This window comes from Thunnus albacares, chromosome 6, assembly GCF_914725855.1.
Source record: "Thunnus albacares chromosome 6, fThuAlb1.1, whole genome shotgun sequence".
NCBI classification, from domain to species: Eukaryota; Metazoa; Chordata; class Actinopteri; order Scombriformes; family Scombridae; genus Thunnus; species Thunnus albacares.
The window spans coordinates 14,809,706-14,835,117 of record NC_058111.1 but is presented as its reverse complement, the minus strand read 5'-3'; the positions used below and the strand labels follow the sequence as shown (position 1 = coordinate 14,835,117).

The 25,412-nt window shown below is 41.8% G+C and overlaps 1 protein-coding gene across 4 annotated transcripts in view; it reads left to right on the top strand.

The window, feature by feature from the left end:
- The window catches only part of ift80 (intraflagellar transport 80 homolog (Chlamydomonas)), a 64,904-nt gene that overhangs the window by 36,660 nt on the left and 2,832 nt on the right, over positions 1-25,412 (top strand). For all 4 annotated transcript variants that reach the window (XM_044354876.1, XM_044354878.1, XM_044354880.1 and 1 more), the window contains 10 exons: positions 12,244-12,423; positions 13,734-13,852; positions 14,681-14,755; positions 15,334-15,497; positions 15,583-15,647; positions 17,413-17,548; positions 17,771-17,918; positions 19,340-19,511; positions 24,835-24,924; positions 25,151-25,323. In XM_044354876.1, the coding sequence (XP_044210811.1) occupies positions 12,244-12,423; positions 13,734-13,852; positions 14,681-14,755; positions 15,334-15,497; positions 15,583-15,647; positions 17,413-17,548; positions 17,771-17,918; positions 19,340-19,511; positions 24,835-24,924; positions 25,151-25,323 (1,322 nt within the window). The remainder of the gene's footprint in view (positions 1-12,243; positions 12,424-13,733; positions 13,853-14,680; positions 14,756-15,333; positions 15,498-15,582; positions 15,648-17,412; positions 17,549-17,770; positions 17,919-19,339; positions 19,512-24,834; positions 24,925-25,150; positions 25,324-25,412) is intronic.

The window sequence follows — 25,412 nt, the reverse complement described above, 5'->3', positions numbered from 1 at the left end:
GAGCATATACCTGAGCCTGTGCTGGCAGTTTGCTGCCAACCACTGGCCAGCCAACATCTGGAAATCGCCGCTGCTGGAAGAGAATAAAACGGCCCAGAGTTCTGGTCCTGATCGTGAACCACTGTTAGTGGAGCATGAAAAGGCTAAAGAAACCACTGTAAATTTATTAGACTGTGCGCCTTTATCTGTTTTCATCACATGAGAAGGGGACTTTTTAGTACAGTAGTGCAGATGGAGAAAAATGTCACTGCACAGTAAGGGAAAAGGCAGCAAAAAGTAAGAGACAGAGAGAGAGAATAGTGGGTGGAAAAACAGCGGGGGGGGGGGGGGGGGGTTACACAGGAGAGACGATGACGAGTAAGTCAGAGTGAAATAATTGGTGCAATTCTGACAAAGAAACGCCATGTGCACATGAGAAAAAGATGGTGACTGAGTGTCTCAAAAAAGAAGAGTAAGTTTGAGAGCGTGAGTGTGTGTGAAACAGGGAGAGAGAGAGAGCAAGAGCGAGGGAGCATTCTCAAACAAAGAGAGTCCTGAGTCAGCAGCAGAGCAGTTTTCTCCCCAGGCAACTGGGCAGGGCTTCTCCTCTCTCTCACTCTCTCTCCCCCCACTTGCTTAGTCCTCCCTCCCTCCCTCCCTTTACAAATCTGCACTTTTGCATGCTATTTCATGCTTTCTGCACTCTTCCTTTCTGTTCTCTTGCTGTAGTGAGGCTGCTCCCTCTGTACACCGTGAACTGCAGATGTAGGAAGAGAGCACAAGTTCTGAAAAGGGCAATTGGGGTCTATATCACCCTTCTAAGTTTTCTTCCTCCACTGTTTTCTCTCTCTTGTTTTCATATGAATAATTTTACCAATTCCTTTTAGCACATGTTGATGAGGTTGCCAGGCCCACCAAGGCCTGTCCTAGTGGGTGTGAACAGTGTAAAAGTGTAAGATGCTGTACTTGCATGTAGACTTAATCTGTCATCCCAAGGAGCTCATTAGTTTCCCAACCAGAATGTGAGGATAATGGTTTCTCCTTTGTATTGTACGTCCTTTGTGCCGAACAGGCTTAGGTTTTCTGTGTTTCTGAACTTATTCTGGCACAGCCTGTGGAACAGTGTATACTAAAGTCCTTCTTGCAGATGATTGACCCCAATTTTTTTAGTGCGAGCTCATGTGTGTGTGTTTGAGCCGGTGCCTGAGTGCGTAAAGTGGGTTAGAGTAAAAGGCACTTGTTGACATGGTATTACTTTTACACCTCTCCAGAGTTCGGCTAAAGGCTTGCCTTGTTGGAAACCAAAAAGGAGGGGAGCATAAAAAAGAGCTGAGAAAAGAGAGCAGTTGGAAGGGTGGGGGGCGGGGTAGTGTGGAACTGTCCAATATATCCTGTAAAGTTGGCCTAGGCAGCGAGGCTTGGAGGATTGGTCTCCATAAAAGACGGTGGTTTCTCTTTCCCTCAAGTCTCTCTCTCTCTCTCTCTCACTCTGCTTTCGTCCCTCTCCTTTTTTTCCCTTCTCTTCTCCCCCTCTCCTTCCCTGCCCCCACGGCTGGAGTAAGCGTATGACAGTGAGACAGTGCCCTGCCAGGCCCACTGGCAGAGTCATCATTCTTAGCAGCACTAAATCACTACCTCCACTAGCTAGACAAACATGTGACACTCACAGAGAGAAAGAAGGAGAAAGAGAGGAAAGAGGGATAAAACGGTATAAGGAGCGAGGGTGATACTGAGTGACGAAGGCAGGGAGCAAATAAAGGGCTTTGGTGGTGCACACAAATAAGTGAAAGCAGAGCATGTGTGGAACTGGGGTATCACTTCAAGCTTTACTGCCAACCCAGAGTTCATTAAGGGCTGTTATTGAGGACTAGGGCTGGGCTGGAGGCAATGGACCAAGGTCCAGAAAAGGATGATTTGAAAGGGTTTAATTTTGGCTGCTCCCCAGGGTTCCTCCCCCCTTCTGTTGGCTTCCACATGGATCCGAATGGTGCTACGCTTTGACGTTGACTAATTTATTGACTGGTTCCCTCATTCGGCATAATTTGTTATATATGTTCTCCTCCGCAGAGAAGTAATGGGCTTGTCATCACATATGCGTATGTATGCACTTAGCTTAATGTGTGTGTTTTTATTGCTATATGGATACCTGTATTTGTTTAAGTCATATGAGACCTGAATTCATGGGCATATGTGATTTTCACATTATAGATGACTAGCCAAGGTGTCAGGATGAAATTAAGACCTAGAATACCCCATAAAGTTTAGACTAGCTGTTATCAACAGGTATTACATAACCCATTGAAGAACAGTTGAGAGGAGTGCTTGTCAGTGCAAAATAAACTCTTTGTGTTTGTAGAGATCCCATAGAAACTCGTCTGGGGTCATTGGCAAAATATTTTCAGACTTCTCAATCTGTGTCTGGATAAACTAACCCGATCAAGTGATCAGTATATACCAGACCTACCTTCAGTGGTGTAGTAGGTCCGTTGTAGGGTAAAGGGTCTAATGTGTTGTGCCCCGTGTAGCATGCCAAAACACAGTCAAATACCTAAATTACCTGTGTGTGTGTGTGTGTGTGTGTGTGTGTGTGTGTGTGTGTGAGCGAGCGAGCGAGAGAGAGAGTTTGCAAGCGCATGTGTGCATAGTTGGTGCTAATAGAATTCTGCTGTCCAGCTCACAGCTGTGTCCTGCTGATGAGTCCCAGGAGGCCCCAGCATGTGTCTATGGTTACTATGTTGAGGCTCCAGCATGAAACCATGTGTAGATCATTACTCTCTCTCTCTCTCCCCCTCTCCCTCTCTCTCTCGCTATCTTCTAGTTTGTCTTGCTCCCCCTCACACACCCACCCACCCCTCTCTCCTCTCTGTTTCCTCTCACACTGCCAGAGCTCCAACTTGTGTCACTCTACACTCGTCCCAGGCCCAGACTCTGTATCTCTCTAGCCCAGTCAAGTGCAGAGCTCCTCTCACTGGGCTATGTTTAGAAATGGGCTTATAAGATGGCTATAGTTGTTGTGTGCTATTGCAGAGGCAGGGAATGCAAATGGTTTATTGTGCAGCATGCAGAGCGATAATGCATGCAGAGACTATAACTGTTAGCAGGTTCACTTAGCATTTATTGGGTACTTTAAACGTCGGTAATATACATTGTATTGAGTAAGAGGTCATAACGCAACAATACTACAAAGCAATAAAATTAAGTAGTTTAATATATGCATATCTGTTCATTAAACATCATTTTTGAAGACAAAACCAAAACAGAGAGACTAAAAAAAGACATTTGAGGACATAAAGTCCCACATAAGCAGAACATTTTTTAAATATATTCAGGCATCCTATAAATTAGAGTCATAGAAATATTATGTCAGTTATTAAAAATTACAAGCTCTCAACTGAGGGATTGGTTGAATTTGCTGTAATTCTTGTAATCACAAGGTCACACATTCCTTGAGGGACTATTTTTGCCCATTTCTCTATCAGCTTACCTGAGGGGGTGCATCAAAGGTTAAAAGTTCAAAGTTAAACCTCAGGTAACAATAATATTTCCTGTGTATAGTTTCGTTTAGATCGCAGCCTTGTATCAAGGTGATGCAGCAGCACCTCTTTGGTGATTCGTTAGTGTTGACGGTGTGTGTAGCTGTGTGTATTAATCTTAGATTAATTGTGGAAGTTTAGACTATGCAGTGCCATGGCACACTTGAAAGAAGCTGTTCTATGGGCCCAAGTCCTAATTCTGTTTGATAGTGTGTAGAGTAATACAGCGGTTAAGCTTCATTACAAGGTACAGAGCATCTTGACAGTATACCTCACCAGTCTTGAAAATGATTTTTCTCTAGGTAATACAGTTTTAAAAAAAAACAACTTATTAATTATTAGAAACACAGTCACTTTGATGGTATAGGATATAACATACAGAGTGAAGTGACATTACATACAGATAGGTGGCAGCTGAGTAAAACTGTAACTGTCAGCTCTTAGAAAAGGTGTGGTGTTTTGGATCACCCCAGACCATCTAAGAGGCCAATTCCCAGCCAGAGGAGTTCCCACACATAGGTCTGACCAGTCAGACATAGGCCCAGCCTGCCCTTATCCTAACAGTCAACCCCATCCCCCATGGAGGGGTCACTGCAAGCTGACATTTACAAGGCCTCCTAATCTGCTGAGAGATTGATGAACCCTCATCCAAAACTCCTCCTTTCCCCAAAACAAACGGCTTTGTTTTTAGTTTCACTCTCCTTCACTTTTTTCATCTCACACCATTGGTTTGGGAACGGGTTTTGTCTTGAAGAGTACATTTGTGTCAGCATTTTCTGTCTGTTTACAGCTAGATACCTGTATATGTCTAGTGTCCATTACGCTCAGACATGTGTGTTGTGTTTATTATGTGCAGGGATTTACACTCTGAACCTGCACTGCCAGGTTCTGTCCTGCACACAGACACACAGGCAAACTGAAGCCAGCTGGCTTTGCAGAGAGTCTGCCAGCTGTTCTGATTTATGTAAGACTGTTAACCCTGGACTAGGTTGGCTCCTACCAGCTCCCACTAGCCCATTAGCACAGTGCTAAACTAACAAGTAATATAGCTCTCCTTTCACCAATGTACAAATTGTACATAATATCATAAGCTTGAAACAGCAATCTTGGGCTTTGTTGCCAAAATTTGTCATGTTACACTGAGATAAACAAGTACCTCTAACACTTGGAGCATAAGTCTTGTTTCATGCTAAAAACTGCTGTGTGATTAAACGGTGGCAGATCACAGTCACGTATAGATGGTCAAAAGTAGGGCTGAACGGTATCGGAAAAAGATTTAAATACTTTGTCTAAAAAAAAATCTACATTTTGCCAGATATCTGCAGCTTTATTTGTCAGTAGTTCCATTTAGACAGAAAGAGTGATCATTCGCAGCGCAGGCACTCTTTTTCATTTGTTCTCTTTTGTTGAAGAAAGTCAGCATTTGTGGAATCTGTTCATGTTCAACCCAGTTTTGACCATTCATACCACATTGTTGGTCACAGATAAATACTGGGTTGCTGCTAAACATAATTGTCATGTTTCCATATCATTAAAAGTGGATGACACAATGTTGTTTTTACACTTGAAATTAAAGCTTTGGGTATTATTGTAGACAAATTTGTGTCACTTTATCATGTGTAAGTCGTAAAATTAACAATAATCATGGTCAAATGTTGCAATTGAGAGGAGCAGAATTTGGTGCAATATATACTCTATACAGTGCTATATACAGTGGGGTCCAAAAGTCTTAGACCACTTTCCTATTCACTTTAATGGGAAAGTACTACAATAAATTTACATTATGTTCATCTTTTTATACCAAAGTCCAACATTGTTGGACCTTCATAAAAAGCAAGTTTTTAGCAGGGTCAGAGACGCAGGTTGACCCATTAACACTAATGACAGTTAAATGTTTTTCTTGGATGCTTGTTTCAGTGTGACAGGAGTGTCAGAGATGAAGGGCTAGAAAAGCATAGAAAGCCTGGAAATCTCATGCCCCGCTTCTTATTAGCATGTTGTTGACTTGCATTGGGGGCTGGGGGGAGCAGAGAGCGGTCAGGGCAGACATATTTAATGCTTGTGAAGTAATGGGGCTGAATCAGCAGATAGCTCCACTGGGAGCCATTAGCCCAGACATGTGTCATTAACCCTTTCCCTGGCCTGAGCTCCACCCCTACCCACCCCCACCCCCCTCAGACGGAGTCATGTAGACCAAAGCACTGATTCAGGTAGTGCAGATACAGAGAGGGGGAAGGGGTAAACCAAGGGTACAGATACACACTTTCATTTGCTCCTTTGACGTTGTCTCTAATATTTTTCCTGCTCCTCATTTGATCTGTCTGTTTCCTCCTTTTTCCTGTAGTGCTTTTTTTATTTAAGTTACCTTCTGCTTGTGTTGTTTCAGTCAGTATTTCATACACCAGGCAAGTCTTGCGTATAACCCGCTCTAAAGTAAGATTGAATAAAAGTGTTTGATAGAGTTAGTTATAGTTATACTCCACTCAAAATCAGTGTTTTTAGTATCAAATGCTCACCCCCAGTAAGCTTTAAGTTTTGTCCTTCATAGCGTTTTCATAGCAATTCAGTATCTTCCAAAACCTCATATTTTGCCTAAAAAATTGCTTAATACACAGCTTTGATGTAACTGATGTAATAAGCTGCTTTCAGTGGTCACTCATGAAAAACAGAAATAGCTCACCATGCAAGGTACAAATTTTTCAAACACAGGGCCATGTTGGGATAAAGTTGCTTTGATTTTCATGAAATTTGGTGGGATGATTGCTCTCATCATATAATATATACTCTTTTTTTTTTCCCCGCCTGACAGGAAATCAGCCATTTTGGATTTCGTGCGTAAGTTTTCATTTTACGAACTCCTTTGAGGACTTTAGGATGCACAAAAACTCACGAAACTTTGCATCCATGTTCAAACTATTAAATATTTCCATTTGATATTGCAATTGGGCTTGAGCGTGGCACGTCGGCTATATAGGGCCCCCTAATTACTTTTAGCATTTTTGAGGTGCTAGAGGTGCTCAAATACTCACAAAACTTTGCACATGCATCAGAATTGGCGATGTGATATCTGATATGGGTCTTGGGCTCGGGTGTGGCAAAATGGCTCGATAGTGCCCCCTACAAAATTTCAGAGTCAAAGCTCCCACCTAATTTGACCTACGTATTTGATGTAAGAAATTTGGTAGGCAGATGTACCATCTGCAGACTTAAAAAAAAAAATCTCTTGGAGCCATACCCTAACAGGAATTGAGCCATTTTAAATTTACTGCACAATTTTTGCGCAGTTTGAAGCCATTTACAGGCATTGTATGTTAATGAACTCATCCTAGAGAATTAACCAGAGGGACTTCAAATTTATTCGCTAACATCTAAAGACCTTTGTGATGCTAAATTGTGAAACCTTTGAGGTGTCATGGAGCGGCCTTGATGTGGCGTGCCAGTCAATTTTGTCAGTATGGAGTCATAGTCATAGCGCCACCTATTGACAACAGGAAGTCCGCCTTATATGACAAACATCATCTGATTTACATGAAATACACAAGGTGTGGTCTACACGATATACAGCAACATGACTTATAATTAGTGGGTGTTCTGTAGTGCCACATAGTGGACACAGGAAGTTATATTTAACTCCTTTGTGCAATGTCCAATATTCATGAATCCATATGCATGTCAGGTGACCTCCACTAAATGTATTACTGCATTAATGATCCCCTTGTGCAGCACCACCTACTGGCAACAGGAAGTCAGGTCTATGTGGCAAACATCATCTGATTTACATGAAATTCACATGGTGTGGTCTACACATGATACACAGCAACTTTACGTGTAATTAGTGGGTGTTCTCTAGTGCCACATAGTGGACACAGGAAGTGACAGTTATCTCCTACATGCAATGTCCGATATTCATGAAAATGTATATCCATGTCAGTTGCCCTCTGGTGAATCTATTGCTGCATTAATATTTCTCTTATGTAGTGTTGCTTACGGGGAACAGGAAGTGAAGCCTAAATGACACATAGTTCATGAAATGTATACACAATTTCCAATATCTCATCTCCAGCACCACGTACTACACATAGGAAATATTTTAGCCATGCACACAGTGTCTGATAATCCTTAAAATTCAGAGCCCTGTCAGCCGACCTCCAGTAGCAATCCCACAGCTGCCACTCCATCTGATGAGCGAGGTGCGAGGGCCAGTTCCTCGCTGCTTGCCGTTTTAATTTCCTTTCTTTCTGCTGTAAAAACCTGTTGCCATTGGAATCGTAACCATAATCAACATAATTCAAGCTGAACCCAGGCAATATTCTGTGGAAATGGATACGACTGTTAACTTTCAACAGCCACCTTTCAAGCTTAAAGTTATGGGTGGAGAATCACTTTAACTGTGGGGTAATAAAATACTAAATACTAAAAATATTAAGAAAAATAACAAGGCAGAGAAAGTAGTGCCTCTAAAGAGAGGAGCACATAGCAAGTTAGAGGTAGCGTTTGCCTTTAGTAACAAGTTTGGGTTCTAATTTTTGGGGTTCTCAGAACAAGAACGTCCTTGCCTTTAAGCTAACTTTTTTTTTTTTTTTAACGTAACCTTTTTGCAGGCCTCCCCATGTTGGCTGTGGCTGCGGGGCAACAATAGAGAGAAGGGGCAGGCCCATAACACCTGCCAGTCTTAATGGTAAACATATGTTGAGAAATGCATAGAGAGTGAGGAGGAGGAAGGGAGCAGTGAGAGGGCGAGCACGCTCCTTAAAGAGGCTCTACATTCGTACATTTCACTAGCTGTGTTTCTTTGTGTGTGCATGTGTGTCTTTGCGAGTGTGCCGTTGTCTTCAGAATTATCCAGCATTATCACATTTTTCTGTGCAGTACTACAACATCCCACAGTATCATTTGACCAGTTCAGCACTCCGGGGTTTGTCACCTACATGCAACTAACGTCTGTGCGTCTGAGTCACATTAACACACACATGTCAACACACACAGGATGCATGTGTGGGTGTTTTGCTTGGTGCTCAGAGAGATCATCACAAGTGTAGACTACCAGACTTGATCCCCTGCCATGTATTTGACACAAGTACATCTGTATGTGTGTGGGCATGTGTGTTTCTGTATGCATTGAAGTTTGCACCTAGACATACACGCGCAGCCATGCCTTGCTGCTATATATATACGTAGTCTTCGTGTATAAGCTCATTGTGAGTTTGAGGGGTCTCCCCCTCTCTCCCCCTCAACTCAGCTGAGAACTACACGTCATGTCTGTCACCTTCTCTCTGGCCACAAAGCTGCCCATTATGGACACACAGGGTTCAGTGACCAGAGAGTGGACTTTAGTAGATGATGGTCTGGGCCCACCTTCCACATCCCACTTGGCCTCCCTAGATCTTCATTTCAGCCTTTATGCACTCTTTCTGCATGTCGACTTGCTCTTTCTTCATGCTGTATAATATTTCTCTGCACTAATTTTGATTGTCCTTCCAGCCTTCTCCAGTAATTTTTTTGTTCCAACCTTTTTGGCTCCAATAAAACCAGTTGCCAAATCTACTGCCACTGAGTCATTCACTTCTTCCTGCTGCCCTCTACTTTCCCCATCTCCTCCTCCTCCTCCTCCTCTTTCTTATCCTCTTGATAGTCCATCCTTACCCCTTTTATGCCTTGCTTACTACCCGCACCTTATTTCCAACATCTGAAAATGTCAGTCTTGCTTTGTTGTTGTTTTTGCTTTTCTCCAAATCTCTGACTGCTCATTTTGAATTACAATATAGTCGATCACACCATACAGGTGCTGTTATTGATCTGTATTTATATGTGTAGAAGTTGTCAGACAATATTGCAAGAATAAAATAGTTATTTGATTGACGGCCTCAATGCAATTTCAAATTGTGAGTGATGAATGATTATTTATGGAGAGTCTGATGCAAGTAAACAGAGGTTTAACGTTCTGAGACCAAGCAGAGTAACTAGGCTGTGTCTGTCTCACACTTACCAGATGATGGCTGTAAAACATGTATAGTAAAGAGCATTTTCCAATTTATTTGCCTTCCAGTGGACATGCCCCTGTTGTCGTTCTTTTTTAGTGAAGGACTCCCAGAGGCAGTTTTTCTCCTGACCAGTTTCTGGTTGGGCAGCCAGCTGTCAGAACATCTAAACCCTTCACCAGTCGGGCGAGAGGGAATAAATGAAAGAAAGGCAGATCAAGGAGGAAGACATGCAGAGATCTTGTAGCTGAGTACTGCTCTGGAAAAGGTTTTGTGTCCCAGGTTTCTCCTCTGCTAGCCCTCCCCGCCCCTCTCTGGATAGCAATAGGAAAACCCCTGTGTCCCATAGTCAGACACTGCCTGACAACTCTGACAAGCCAGAGGATTTTCACCTCTTTTACACACACATGCACATACACACCTTCAAAACAGACATTGGGCAGTCACAAGAGGGAAATGTGAATTCATATTTGCCCCCCCCCCCCCCCATGCACACACCCATTCATTACTCAGATGTGTTATTATCTTATTGTCTTTTATATCTGTTATTCTCACCCATACTGTATTTACACTTACTTCAACTCATCTATACTTTCTGCCACACACACATGCTCTGCGCAGACACAGACACGTACACACACACACACACACGAGTACTGTACACACAAAGACACCCCCCCCCCCCCCCCCCTCCACACACACACACACACATTCTCACTTGCTGGCTTGCCGGCTGGCTCTAGAAGGAGTCAAATGGCTCAATGTGTTAAAAGCATTAGGTAAGCATGAATCCAGCAGTGCTCCTTGGGCCGATATCATATGTCCTGCTTCATTACAATCTGGTGTATACATTCAGCTGCATCTCTGACCCTCCATCTATCTATCCCTCCCCTCTCCTTTCCCTCTTGGGTGCTTTAACACAGAGCGGGCCATCTCAAGATGTTAGCTGAAGAATAGATGAGATCTCTCATTATTGTAAACGCTGGCTCAGACTGTAGAGCCTTTACAAGCACATCTCCACTCATGTTTGGAAGGGAGGAGAAAACATGTATAAAGAATATATACATCTATAAAGAAAGCCTAATTTCTGTTACAGGATTTATGAGTGAAGAGGGCTGGAGCTGCAGAGGGAGGGAAAAGAAATTAAAATGCATTTAATTGAAGTTTAACAAATTATCTTTTGTCCACATGGTGGTACAGGTCTTATTTTTTTTGTCCCGCGACTATTTTTGGGACCTGATATGACATTAACTACTGGGAGGGTGCTGACTAAAACCAGCTGAGAGACGTGTGTATGAGGGAGACAGACGGAGCAGGAGAGGGAAAGAGATCAAAGCAGTAGCCTGTAGCAAACCTGTTGCCTGCCGACTGTTACCTTTAGCCCTGTCAAAGGCAACGAAGAGGAAATAACGCCACACCTCACATCCCGCAGCTGCATGCGTATTAGGCAGCGAACACACTGAGGCCTTTTCTCCGAGCTTCACCGCAGCACTTGGCCTGCTGCACCACACTTGTCTCTCCATCGCAGGCTGCACTAGGCTAACATTAGTGCTTTTCTCTCTTCATAAGCAGTTGACGGTGTGAATGCATATATTTGTGTGGCAGATCACAGCTAAGAAAGCAGCTCAGATCAGCCAGCCATTTGTGCCCAAGGCATCAGGAAGGACTGGGGGGGGCGGGGGGGGGGACGACGAGGAAGGTTGACTGTGGTTGTAGAAGGGAGTATCAGGGTATTGTGAGAAAATCAACATTAGTTTTGACAGAAAGATCCCAGGTGTGCACAGCAAGACACAAAAAATGTTATCTGGATGAGATGTAAACTTTTTCAATGTACCTAACTCTGGTACTGTTAACGTAGCTTTTGCTTGGTTCCTGGAAAAAAAAAAAAAAACAAATCGGAAAACTTTTAACTACTGGTGGATCCAGACTGTCTCAACTGAATCACGGTGAATCAAAACACCAGATTATTGTGATACTCCACAGAAGACTTCAGGGACACGAGCGTGGAAAAACAATAGCGAGAGAAGGAAAAAGTACTGGAAAGAGAGCAAAAAAAGGGATTAAGTAGAGAAAAGGGATACCTCAGGGAAAGATGAGAGAGGCGCTCTTGTCTTAGATACTGTAAAGAGCCACATATCTCTCAGTTGTGTCTTTTGCCATCACTGACTGTCATCAACAGTGCAGACTTTGGCTGATGCAGCACCAATGCAGCGGACCAAGGGAAAACTCCTCTATTACTTTGTGTCTGTTAGCCTCTCTTTGCCTCTCTGTCTTTCTCCCCCTCTCTCACAGGCTCTGCCTCTTTCAAAACCTTTTCTTACAAAAAAATAAGAGAGAGGTCTTGTTAATCAGCTTTTGGTTTCAGTTTGGGGGCTCATATATAAACCCTCCCTATTTTCTCCGTATACCCCTGCCCCCCATGCATGTAATAGATGAGGATAGCAGAGTGTATGTTTACGAGCGTGAGTGCTGGACTTGGCAGGGCCGAGCACTCCTTCAGTGTCTCACAGTTCATCACAGCTCAGTGACTGACTGACTGGGCCCCTGTCTTTCTACCAGAGTTTACATTATGTGCGCACACGTATATGCACTCACTCATACGCGACTCTTGACTTTCACGCTTCTCTAAACTTCTAATTGTTTCTAGTTTCTAAGCCGCCCCCAAGGTAATTGTTTAAGATTGTAGATAATATATCTGTAGCCATTAACCATAGTGTTCTCTTTCTCTCTCCCCCCTCTTCCCCTCCCTCCAGTGGTCCTATGCGTTGGAGAAGCCCAACACAGGCAGTGTGTTCAGCTTGGCCTGGTCTGCAGACGGCACCCAGCTGGCCGGGGCCTGCGGCAACGGGCATGTCATCTTTGCCCATGTGGTGGAGCAGCACTGGGAGTGGAAGAACTTTGTGATCACCCTTACCAAGAGGAGAACCATGCAGGTAGAGAAAGAGCCACACACACACACACACACATTCAAAATCATGTTTCTGTTCCTTTTCAACGCTCAGTTATATGCATATGCAAAAGAATCAAGCTTGTGTCTCGCCTGGATTGCTGGTCCATCATAAGAGATATTGTTTTACATGTTAAAGACGTCTTTAAGGGTGTTTTTGAGAAGAAAAATAATATATTTTCGGCAGGCAAATATTAACAGGGCCAAGCTCAATTATGTCAGCATAAAGATAGAATTATAAAAATATCGAGATGCCATAGGCAGACTGTGAAGAGGTGAAGTGAACATGCTATGTAGAGAAGCAAATGCTTCCCAGGCCCTGGCTACTTGTGGCCATATATTATAGTAAGACCCTCCCAGTGTGCCAGGCAGTCTTGCAATGACAATGACCAGCCTGTCTAGCTGCCTCCCTTGCTCCACCATTCTCTGCTGTTTAAACTCAAGCTAACCACAAGGTAGCGTTTACATGCGGTTAACACACCCAAATGTACATATACACACACACTTGTATACTTTCAGACAGGAATACACACGATACACCTACAGAAACAGGGTCACGCACATGCATGTGTGCCAACACGCATGTACACTCATTAGCTTGTAGACATCTTTACCAAGTGCAGTTTATGTAAACCAAACAAACGCGGGTCATCAGCCATTTATTTTGAGCCTCGCAGGCGCTTTTCTGTCTCCCTCCTCCCCCTCTCCTCCTCACAGTCCTTTTTAAAAGTGCACATCTGCCAGTGGTTTGTGAATCAGCCAGCTAAATTTACCACCTTGCGGTCAAATGTTTTTTATTCTTGGTTGTGTTGCATGTAAATTTGGCTTGCTGGAGGGGGCAGAGGAGGAAGATTTGTAAAGCTGTAAAAATAACCCCACCTTTCACCTGGTGCTGGAAAAGACCCTTTCATTCATTCATAGAGAGAGCTGCAAGGGAAGTATTTATCTATGCAGGTGAAAAAATGAACACCAAACCAGTGCACGCACACACTCTAAACAGTAAAAACTGCTTTCTCTGACCACAGTTGCCCTGCGTATACTTGGACATACTGTAGACTGTTTCCTGTGTATATTAAGAAAAAAACTCTCTAGTGTGTACGTGACTTTGTGCGCCCCTCTGTTAGTGAAACTAGTGTCTCCAGTTTGTTGTTTGCAAGTTTAAATGTAAAGTGTTTGCTCAGTAGTATAAAGTTTATGCCTGTTTTGTAACCTTTGAGGATTCACCCATATTCTTGTTTTTTTCTTCTTCACTGCACGCATCTTTTTGCGTCCCTCTCTTTTGTATTTTTTTCTCAGGTGAGGAATGTGATGAACGATGCAGTGGACGTGTTGGAGTTCAGAGATCGAGTCATCAAAGCCTCTCTTGCGTACGGTCACCTAGTGGTGGCCACCTCCCTGCAGTGCTACGTCTACAAGTCAGTAGCCGACTTCTCCCTTGTTTGTCTCCTCTGGTCCTATCTTCCCCTATTCTCACTGGAATTAAACTTTCAGAATCACATCAAGGTTTCAAGCCTAATGGAGCCTAATGAATTTGCACACAAGACTCTGTCAAAGAATGAAAAAACACAGAAAAACTGGCAGGATTAAGAGTAAAGACAACCTCACAAATATAAATTACTTGGTGTAATTTTCTGTGTGAAAAGGGCTTCTTTTTACTGCATCTCTGTCCATCATCAGGGCCATAGATACCATTAAGAACACCAAGGTCACGTACTCTGTATTGACTCTGGGAATTTTAATGATCGAAGGAGCAAAGGGGGAGTTTGCATTCTACAGTATATACTGTATACGCCAATAAAATATGGTGGATTTGAAGACCCATTCTGGTATTTGTTAGACTAAATATTTTTACATTTGACTATTTTTAGGCAAAATTTAAATGAAAATACCGTAAATTAATTCAGCATCTCCACCAGAATTAAATCCTGGCAGTGAGGAGAAGGCCTTGAAACAACTTGAACACTATCGTGTGAGGAGATAAAGAATTCCAGAAAATTTAACACTTAATTAATAAAATGAGAAAGAAATAATCAGAAAATATCACAGTCTGTAGATTTCTCTCCACTCCGTCATATTGGTATTTCCTTTATGTTATTTTAACTTCTTTCATAACTCTTAATCTGTCTTTTCTTGGTGTTGTTTCTATGGCGTTTGTGCCAGATGTGGCACTTTTGTATTAGATGTCTGAATTTTCACAAATTTTGTTATATGTGTGTCTGTGTGTTTGTGTTTATTTGTGTCAGCTCAAGAAACTGGAATACTCCCCTTATCTTTGACCTGAAAGAGGGAACAGTCAGCCTCATCCTGCAAGCAGAGAAGTGAGTCTCTTCATTACAGGAGCAGTGCAACAAGAGCGAGAGAACAGACTGTTATAGATCATCTATCAGGTCCTCTAATGCTTCATTACTCCGCACTTACCATTCATCAAGTAGCCAAGCCAAGCACACACACATATAGATATACACACAGTGACCGTGCTCTAGCTTAGCCAGCTCTGTCATACAATAAGGCTGAGAGTGTAACCACTGGGGGAAATTAGATTAATAAGGAGTAGCTCTTGTGCAATACTCCAGTGCAGTGTCCCTGACACTCATCATAGAGCTAAATAGATTACTTGCCATTCTGTAATCTCAGTTGAGCATGATGACTCTTGCTGAGTAAGTCTATGCTGTGTTAATGTGCAATACATATTTAAACTACATGCTGGTGTCAGCTGATTAACTAACTGTTTAAGTAACTGTTACTGCATAACTTTTCATCTGTATCTCTGTCTCCCCTTGCTCCCCTCCTCCCCTCTCCATGCTACCACATGCACCCATATATAAAATCATACATTTACTTTTATACTGCCCTCATCCACTGTATCCTCTTCCCTCCCGTTGTCTCTCCCACCCAGACATTTTCTGCTAGTGGATGGAGCAGGGTTGTATACGTTCTCCTATGAAGGTCGACTGATATCCTCCCCCAAATTCCCTGGTATGAGAGCTGACATCCTCAACGCCCAGGGTGTCTCGCTCAGCAACGACACCATTGCCATTCGAGATAAGAGTGATGAAAAAGGTGAGAGAACCACTGTCACCAATATAATTTATAAATAGGATGAACTGTGCCTTAACTATGTTCACTTTTCCTTCTTCCTCACCAGTCATCCTTCTCTTTGACGCCCTCACTGGGAAAGCTCTTGGCGATGGGAAGCCCTTGACTCACAAGGTGAGTAATCCTTTGCCCTTATAGAGTAGTGAGGTGGTAGATGTTAGTTCTGAAAGTATTTTTTCAGTCTGTAGTTTTTTTAAGTTGTAATTTTGTACCACTTTTAGCAAACAGCAATGATACTCAGCACGGTAACACAGGAGTCTCCTGGATATCTTCCTCACTCTCCTCTGTTTTGTCACAATTGTCACGGGACAATTAGCACCTTGATCATTCTTACTAGTTCATTAAGTTTGCTGACCTCAGCGTGATTAACGTTTTGATAACCCCGTCCCATAAACATCAGTTGTCCAGTCATACAGTTGCTTAGCAACCTCAACTGGGCATGGCAGGCCTGTCAAGCTGTGGAGTATTTTCAGCATGCCAAAGTCGTGTTCATGGAGCACTAGGAAGTGCCTGGTAACATCAGAAAGTGTCATATCAAAATTAGTTTGTGGTTCCTCGCAAGTACGTGGTGCTTGGACCTTAAAATAGTGACAACTTTTAGATTGTGTGACAAACCTAATATGATGGCTATATGTTTCCTCAATTCTTCAGATCCCTTAAAAGCCAGCACTGTCAAGACAACAGTGTAAATTCTTGTGTCAAAGTTCCCCAACATTGAACTTAAAATTTAACTTTTATTAAGTTTGGAACAAAAAGCACTGCACTAAAGTACTTTGTCTCTAATAGTGAATCCACTGATCACACTGATCCCATTGAAATGAACAAAATGTATTTATTTATTTTTGTCTTTTCAGAAACATAGCATAAAAGTGTGTTAGCATACTTAGTTATTAAGCATAACTACTGGCTAACTACAGTATTTTGTATGAACAGACGCAGGCTGCCATCATGCACATGCGTAGTTAAAAGCAAGTATATATCTGGCCTTAGATTAATCCAGCGACCTCTTGTGGGGGTCCCAACCCCCGACAGCAAGATTTGCCAAACTCATCATACTCTGCCAAATTCATTTGTTACTCCTCACGCTCAAAGCCTTTTCTCTTAAAAAAGAAGTTAAGCACATTGTTTGAAAAAAAAAAAATGCTGTATTAAATTATACAGCATATCTCATATTTGTGTGGTTTGTCCAAGTATGTTTTGTTATTTTATGCATCCACATTGCTACATTAGAAAGAATTAACAGTCTGATCTTGCACACATTTTCCACAAAATATTGTATTTACATCATTTCTATGCCTTCTACATAGATCACCATGTAGTGAGGATCCTATTCTATAGCCTGTGAACAGGGAAAGTTATTTCCAAATAAGCTTAGTTGAGGGTAACAATCTTTTCAGAATGAGTGTCTGTGCTAAAAAGATACTTATATATATTCAGAATGGTGAGAGACAATAAAGACACAGGAAGAGAATGGGGGAAGGGCTTTGGAGTCAAACTAAGAGGGAGAGAGACAAAAAGAAGGAAAGAATTAGAAGAGAAGGAAAAGAAGTGGAGGTAGCAGTAGTTACTGTTTGTCAGCATGGCTTTGTCTGCCAGTACTCCACAGCTCCAAGACACTGCACCAAAGCCAGCTGGCTCTCGCCAAAAACACACAGTCACACACAGGTTCGCACACACATACACACACACACACACACACACACACACACACACACACACACACACACACACACACACACACAAAAAGGCTGTTGGGTCATGGTACAAACCGCTCTCCCTCTTTTTCTTTCTTTTCCTGATCTTTTGTGTTCCTTCCATCATTCACTCCTCTGGTCCCTCTTACCTTTGTGCTTGTATGTGTGTCTGTATTCATATGTAGCTGGAGGTGGTGGAGATAGCTCTGGACCAGTGTGGGCCATCTACTGAAAGGAAGATTGCCCTGATAGACAAGAACCGTGACCTTTACTTGACCTCTGTACGTCATCTGGGGCGAGAACCCAAAATCTGCAAAATGGGTGAGACAAGGAGGAGGGAATTCACATGGCAAGATGCGGAGTGAAGTCTCTCTTTTTAATGCACATTTTAAAAACTATTTTCTTTTGCAATTAAACACATTTGATTTGTTTGTTACGTTCATCCAAACGGATTTATTAGAATTGAATTATTTTGTAAGTAAAAATTGCAGTGTAGTTAACGTCAAATGAACATGATTGTTGTATGTGTGTTTTTTCCTGTAGGTAGCATGATTCACAGTATGGCGTGGAATGATGCTGCTAACATCCTCTGTGGTATCCAAGACAACCAGTTCACAGTGTGGTACTACCCTAGTGCTGTCTTCACTGACAAGGAACTGCTGCCAAAAACATTGTACATAAAGGACGGCAGGTATACCTCTTTGCTCTCACTTTTATCCTGACATTTTATAAGAAGATGATACTTTCACCAGAGTTACTATGACTAAAGCAACTGGTCAAGTTAGTAGCAAGGAGTACAAATGTCAGGACCAGAGTTACCTCACTTTTGTTTGTTTGTTGTTATCTCAAAGCAGTCATGGAAGAAAAGTAGAAGGAAAAGATGTAAATAAGAGCTAAGAAGACAGATAGAAGCAGCTTTTTTGCACCTTCTAGCTCATTCCCCAAGGTACAGCACATAGCGATTTAGGCACTCTTTTTTTGCCAGCAGCTGTCAGACTGTACAATACTTCCTGCCCAAAAGTCCTCCAGTACAGGCCAGTACAGGAGGTGCTGAGGCAAAGTGCCTGCACTGCCTATACAATCTTGGAATACTTTTGCATGCCTCTGCTACACTATTCTGAATATTTGTTTGCACAGTTTCGTGCAACATACTGTATGTAAAAAACACACATTTGTACATCCATTCACACATTTGCACTTTATATGATAATAATGCAATTTTTGGTTGTTTATGCTTAAACATTTGTTGCTATTTTTTGTGTTTGTTGTTCTGCTTTTACTATTTTGGTGCTCCAGAAGCCAAATTTCTCATTGAAATGTTCTTTTTATACAGTGTGTAAATGGAGAACACCAAATGCCAAGTGACAAGACCTAATAAAAAAAACAAATATCAAGACCCCACTTTAACCAATGCTTCTAGCTTTTTAGAATATCTTGGATGGAAGGCAGGTTGGACCAAGAGCAACACTTTCAGTATATTATTTCATCAGTTCAGCAGATTTACTGTATATGTGGTGGGCTGCCACAAATTACTCTTTGTATTAGAAATTCTGGCACACATAACACACATACGCATACTGGCAAAAATTGCATGGTCAGCACAATCCATCATCTTCTACCTACCTTAAATGTTAACAAGTTAAATATTTTTTATCAATACTTGCAAACACATTTCATGAAAGCTTTCATATTAGTTTGAAGCATTGTGTTTAGACATGGTGTTAAGCAACTCAGATCAAATGGAGTGCAGCGACAAGAAGTCAGTTTTTTTTTAGAAGTCCCCAGTATCAGTGACTGATAAATCCTTGAATCAACTTCACCTACTGTACTTACTGAACCCACACTTCAAACAGTGTTTGACTGCAGACCAAAATAGCTGGAGGATTAGACAGGCTCATTAGCCACATCCACTGTTTTTCAGCATTTGGCTGGTAACTGTTGTTTATCCTGATAGTATGGATAGCAAGGCCAGAGAATTTGACAACTGAATATTCATAAATGCATAGCTTTATAGAAAGCTATAAAGCAAGATGTTTTATAATACGAAATGTGAGATTGTAGTCACGTGAGCGTTCATTCTAATTCTGATGTGTGTTTTTGTCCCCTTCAAAGTGAGTTCAGCCGTGCACCCCACATTCTGAGCTATGTGGGCACCAAGGTGACGTTACGCCAAGGAGACGGTTCATTAGTGTACAGCAGCGTGCCTCCCTACCCAACCCTCCTTCATGAATACAGCACCTCTGCACGCTGGGAGGATGCACTGCGCCTCTGCCGCTTTGCCAAAGTAAGATATCGGTCTTTCCTGATTTATGTAGACAAATTCTGACAAATAAAATAATATCAGTTTGGAATTGGCTATACCTACGATGACATTGCTATATCTGGTCTTAGTGTTTGTATCCTCTTATTAAATATGTGTCAGAGTGCATTATTTTAATTTAATCTAAATTTCTTCAATTTGGCATTTGGATTAATGTAATTGACCTTAAGATAGCGTGACGTGTCCTGCAGTCTAGGGCTCTGGAACTGTTTGGGTTCCTGTGGTGTGTGTCACACGCACACGTGCATATATGTATGGGAGAGAGCGAGACAGAGTCTGAAATGAGAAGGTAGTAGACAGGTTTATGGGACCAAACCAGCAGGCTTTAATTAGCCTTCAATTAGCCTGGTGACACCATTTACCGGATTTAGCCCCCCTAGACCTCACTCATAAATGCACACGCCACTATAAGCATGTGTAAACTCTCCACATGCATACACACACACTGGACGCAGTGTGAGACTGAGTCTTTGCTTGGGCAATGATGCAATAACCACAACTCTGGAGAAATGGACGACTAGTAGCAAGAGGAGGGTGGGACAAAAGGGATGAAGAGCTTTTTCCTTGACCCCTCCCCCCCTCTACTTCTGGTAAGTTTAGTGGCAGCGTGGCTTTTCCCAGAATCACAGTCTTAGTTGTCAGTAAGTGCTCACCTGCTAAGAGTTGATACACAGGAGTTTGAAGTCATATGCACAAACAGTAATACTTAATATAATATAATACAGTACAGTAGAAGAATAATTTTTTATCTGTGATTACATTTTTGTATCATTCTGACTTCAGGCTGGGAATGACAGTGTTGTTTGTTGTTTTCCATAAGTGGTTTCCGATTAGAGCTGTTAGTGATGGACAGTGATTAAAGGGGGGGGAGTTACAGAGTGGTGACTCCAGTGTGAGGTTTGCTCAACTGTTGGCCAACTAGTGGTTAAGGCTCCATTTAATGAATGCAGCTGCACGGAACAAAGTGGTGAAACATTTGTTTACATTCATTAATGTTGTGTGCAGAAAATGTCTAAGAGGTTTGGAAAATGCTTGATTTTCAACATAATCTGGTGTTTCATCTACACAATCACTCATGTAAACCAAAAATCTTTTTAATATTTGAAATGAAACGATGCCATCATTGTAGTTGTTTGTTGTCTCCTGGCGTCTTACACCAGACACGAAGTGGAGCAGATCGGACCAGAGCTAGATTGACTGACGTGGGCACCAAAATGAAAAAGGCGCGTTTTTCCATTCCGCTCAGCGTCTGGTGTAAACCTGCCGTCATGAGGGCGACCATCTGCTCTCAGAATGCGCACGTGTCCTCTTACCTTTGATGTTGTGCATGCAAGCACATTGACGGTAGCTAGCTAACTGTTGTACCTGCTCATCAGCTACTAGAGAACAGGTGGATTTTGTTATCGCTTTAGCAACATGCCAGGTTGTTGTTTTAATGACAACTGGATGGCTAATGAAAAATATAAAAAATGGCTGCAGAGAGGAGCCACAGAAAGCAAGGCGTATTGCACAACCTGCAGAAAGGAGATGGAGGAGTCGGAACACTCCAGCCATTCAAGAGGTAAAAGTTAAATTTATCTAAAACTTGTTAATGACAGCCAAGTAAAATTGCATCATGTTTGTACATGCATAGTGTATGGTACGCCACATTTTTGGCTAGCCAGCTGCTAAATTTCATCAATGTATACTGAAATTCATGCCACATGCCAATAACCTAACCTAACTGAAACCTTATTGATAGAGAAAATCAACATGTTTGAGTTCTAAATGTCTATCATTTAAATTTTTGGCGGGATATATAATTGAGCATTAAGCCTTGTTTATGGTCGTTCGCAAGACCGTGGCGCCGTCCTCCACAGAAGGCACACGTGCAAACAGAGGCTTTCATACTCAAGCCGTAGTCTGTAGCAGTTTTCTTCAAAACGACAGGGTTAGGGTTAGTAACTCAAGCATGTTGATTTTCTCTATGTCAATTAGGTTTCAGTTAGGTGTCTACATACTGCTGGTCCGTGTGGCCTACCTCATTTTGTTAGCAAGATAGATCTATTCTTGTGAGATTTTCAAGCTTGACATAGTTGAGGTTTCAGTTGGGCATCCATTTTACTTACCTAGTCCACTTTGTCCAATATAGCTAGTGAAAAGTTAAGCAGGTTATGTGACACCGCACTTTCCCATAAAAGGTTCAGGTCAGGAGTTTTCTTTGACAATAATTACACAATAAAGAAGGCTGTCTGTACACCAATCTTTCCCCCTGCTGCTATTAAAGAGAAACACATTAAGTCATGAGTGTAGACTCATTTATTTTGTTTTATATAGTGTATTTGCTAGGTTTACCCCTATGTAATGTTGCTAATGATGATTTGTTGCTCTAATTAAATTGCAATAATTGATTTAATGTTAAATATGTTAGGTTAGATTATACTTCAAGTAATGGAGCTTATTCTACTTACTTTTATAATTGGGTGGTCAGTTGAACGCCATATCCTCATTTTGTTTTTGTTTTATTTTTTCCCCTTTTGTTCAAGGCAAGAAGCATGAAGACCTTTCAAAACTCAGGTCAGGTCCCACCTTGGGGGCTTATTTTTACATCCAACATCTGAAGCACTCCGCAGTGAAGCTTCAACATCAACTGGTGAAACCACAGCTACTCCTGCAGCAGGCAACCGTGCAAACATTCTGAAACCTTTTGTTACCTCAAACCCAGCACTGATGGCAGAAATTTGTTGGGCAACAAAAGTGATTACGAGTCATTACTTCTACAAGTCATGTGAGAACATTGGAGCTGTTTTCCAAACCATGTTTCCTGACAGTGGCATTGCAAAGCAGTTCACTTGTGGGGAGAAGAAAGCAGCATATCTTGGAACATTTGGCATAGCACCCTGTTTCTTGTCACTAATGAAGGAGAGAGTAAAGAAAGGATCAGGATATGTGCTTTTGTTGAGGACGTGCCAGCTTGACATCTACTTAAGATACTGGCATGACAGCTGTGTGCAAACAAGGTACTTCCATTCTTTTTTCATGGGGCATCACACTTCAGACCAAATCCATGAGAAAATTTAATCTGTGTGCACAGATGTCGGTTTCCACAGCCTCATACAGATTTCAACGGATGGCCACAATGTAAATTGGAAGCTTTTCTCACTCCTGCAAAAAACATACAAACCCAAACTGGCAAGAAGATGGTGGAGGTTGGGAACTGCGGTCTGCACATTCTGCACAATTCCTTCAGGGCTGGTTGTGCAGCCACCAACTGGGAGCTAGCGAGCGCCCTCTCAAGCCTGAAGTGGCTTTTTAAAGATGTTCCAGCGCTCAGGGAAGACTATTCAGCGGTGACTGAGTCGTCAAGTTTCCCCCTTGATTTCTGTAGTCACCGACAGCTGGAGAATGTGGAGGTGGTGGTTCAGGCTCTTCAGATCCTGCCCTTCTTGAATACCTACATAATTGCTGCAAAACAAGGAAAAGCGGCAGAACCATCCAACAAGTCGTTTAAAGCTGCTGAGAACATTATTGGAGATGGTCTCTTCCCAGCAAAACTGAGCTTTTTTTTCTCATGGTGGCAAAGGAAATCTCTCCTTTCTTAAGAAAATACCAGAGTAATGAACCCACGCTACTATTTATGAATGAGGATGTTTCCAGTTTGCTGAGAGGGTTACCAGAGAAGTTCATAAAGCAAGCTGTCATGCAAAATGCCAGCACCACACTGAAGCTGCTACAGGTAGAATATAATGATGTGGAGAACCATGTTGATGTCACATGTTGGATTCATTGCAGCAAGAGTCCATGAGGACCACAGAAACACCCAAACGCTCAAAGGCTGAGGCTGGAGTTCAGACAGAACTGTAAATTGTACTGTAAATTGTTTTTGATTAAGACAGTCTCAAAGCTGTTTAAAAAGGCTACAATCAGTCATCCCTTTGTGAGACATCTATCAGTGCTAGACCCAAGAATGCTCATCAGGAGCAAAGAAGCAAGTGTGAAGAAACTCACCAGTGTTCTTCAGATCCTTGTGGAATCTGGCCGCATCCATGATTGATCCTGTGATGAAGTCCTGAAGTAGTTCAGCCATTTCTATGATCACAGCCTCAAGTCTTACTCTTGACTTGATTTCCAAAGCGAACAGACTTCGACGAGCCGCAAAGAGAAGGTGGTCCACCTTGAGATGGTGGAACGTCAGATAAATGAGAAAGTAAAAGAACTGAATGGGTTTCCATGAGCACTAAACTTTTCTAATGTAGATATGTAGATATTTTCTAATCTGAATGTGTAAATAGACCGAATAAACATCTAAATATACTAATTTACTGAATTTTACTAAGTAATTTACTGTAACACTAAACCCAGAATAATAATACAAACCATTGTAAGTCACTATACTTTATATACTCTGGCTGCAATGCAAATAGTTTTGTTTAACAATGATTTTCCTTTAAAAAAAAAAAAAATCTGGGATAATCTGATAATTTTGTTCATTTGATCATTTTTGTTGTTTGAACAGATATAAATGTTGTTGTACTCGCTTTTATATGCAAACATATAAATTGTTTTTTAAATGCTTTAAAGGCTGTCTGTTGTAGCCAAAAAAAGGAAAGTTCTTTTCTTGTGTTCACTCATCATTCATAGCTAGATAAGTCCTCTGTTGATCCTTTACTCTGGAAATCAGCAACCATTAAATAATCATGATCAAAACATACAATCAAAGTTAATATGAACAGCTGGTAAAATAAACAAAGTGACAATCTCTACATTGATTGCTGTGGGTATAAGGGAATTCTCCAAACTTTATTTTTCACAATTGCATTTATAGTAACAATTTAGATGTGATGATAAAGGCTTCGAGAGTATAAAAAGTTTTGTTTTAGGTACCTTGAAAGTGCTTGAATTTTACTCTTAAAAAGATGTACAAACCCTGTGTCTATGTCTGTTCCTGTGTGTCATGCATGTCTTTCAATGACTTCCAAGCACGACTACAGTGCGGTCTTCCAGGTTATCAGCATCATGTGATGGGGACAATAAAGACACCATCATACCTTGTTCTTGTGTGCACACACGTCTATCTACTTTGAATCTGCCATCCCCATCATGCTTTGTTATATTCTCAATCAATGCTAGCTTTAACTGACTTTGCACTTTGAATATAAGATGTAGAAAAGGGGCGACTATAAGTGATTACATGTCCAGATAATAATTACAGTATTGAAATAGCTAACTACTTCAAAAACTATCCTCCTGGTCAATGTGTCAGATGGTACGCTATTGTCATTTAAAGATTCTCTGTTCCCATCTGCAGGACCAGTCTCTGTGGGCTTGTCTTGCTGGCATGGCAATGGCCAACAGGGAGCTGACCACAGCGGAGATGGCTTACGCTGCCATTGGAGAGGTAAGAGCATCATTTAATGAATCAGTCAATCAAAAACACTGTTTTTGAACCAGGTATTCCAACTCCAGAACACATGCACACACACAAGGAGTGACACACAAGGTTGAATCTCACCAAACTTCAAGGATTTCCACAGAATATGTGAGTCAAAGAGACTAAATTACAGTAGTATCTTGTTCACAATCTCTTCTTTTCTCTCTGCATATCACATCCCCCCTCCTCCCAGTTACCTAGAGTGCAGTACATCAACTTCATCAAGGAACAACCATCTAAGGAGTCGTCTTTGGCCCACATGCTGATGTTCAGTGGTCAGGTCCAGGAGGCTGAGGCCACTCTGTTACAAGCTGGTCTCATCTACCAGGCCATACAAGTTAACATTGACCTTTTCAACTGGGAAAGGTACTACTCTTTGTTTGCGTGTACAAAGGTGCAGCTGAAAGGAGAGGGAAAATATGAGTATTGTTGGAGGATGCTTTTTATCAGTCTCG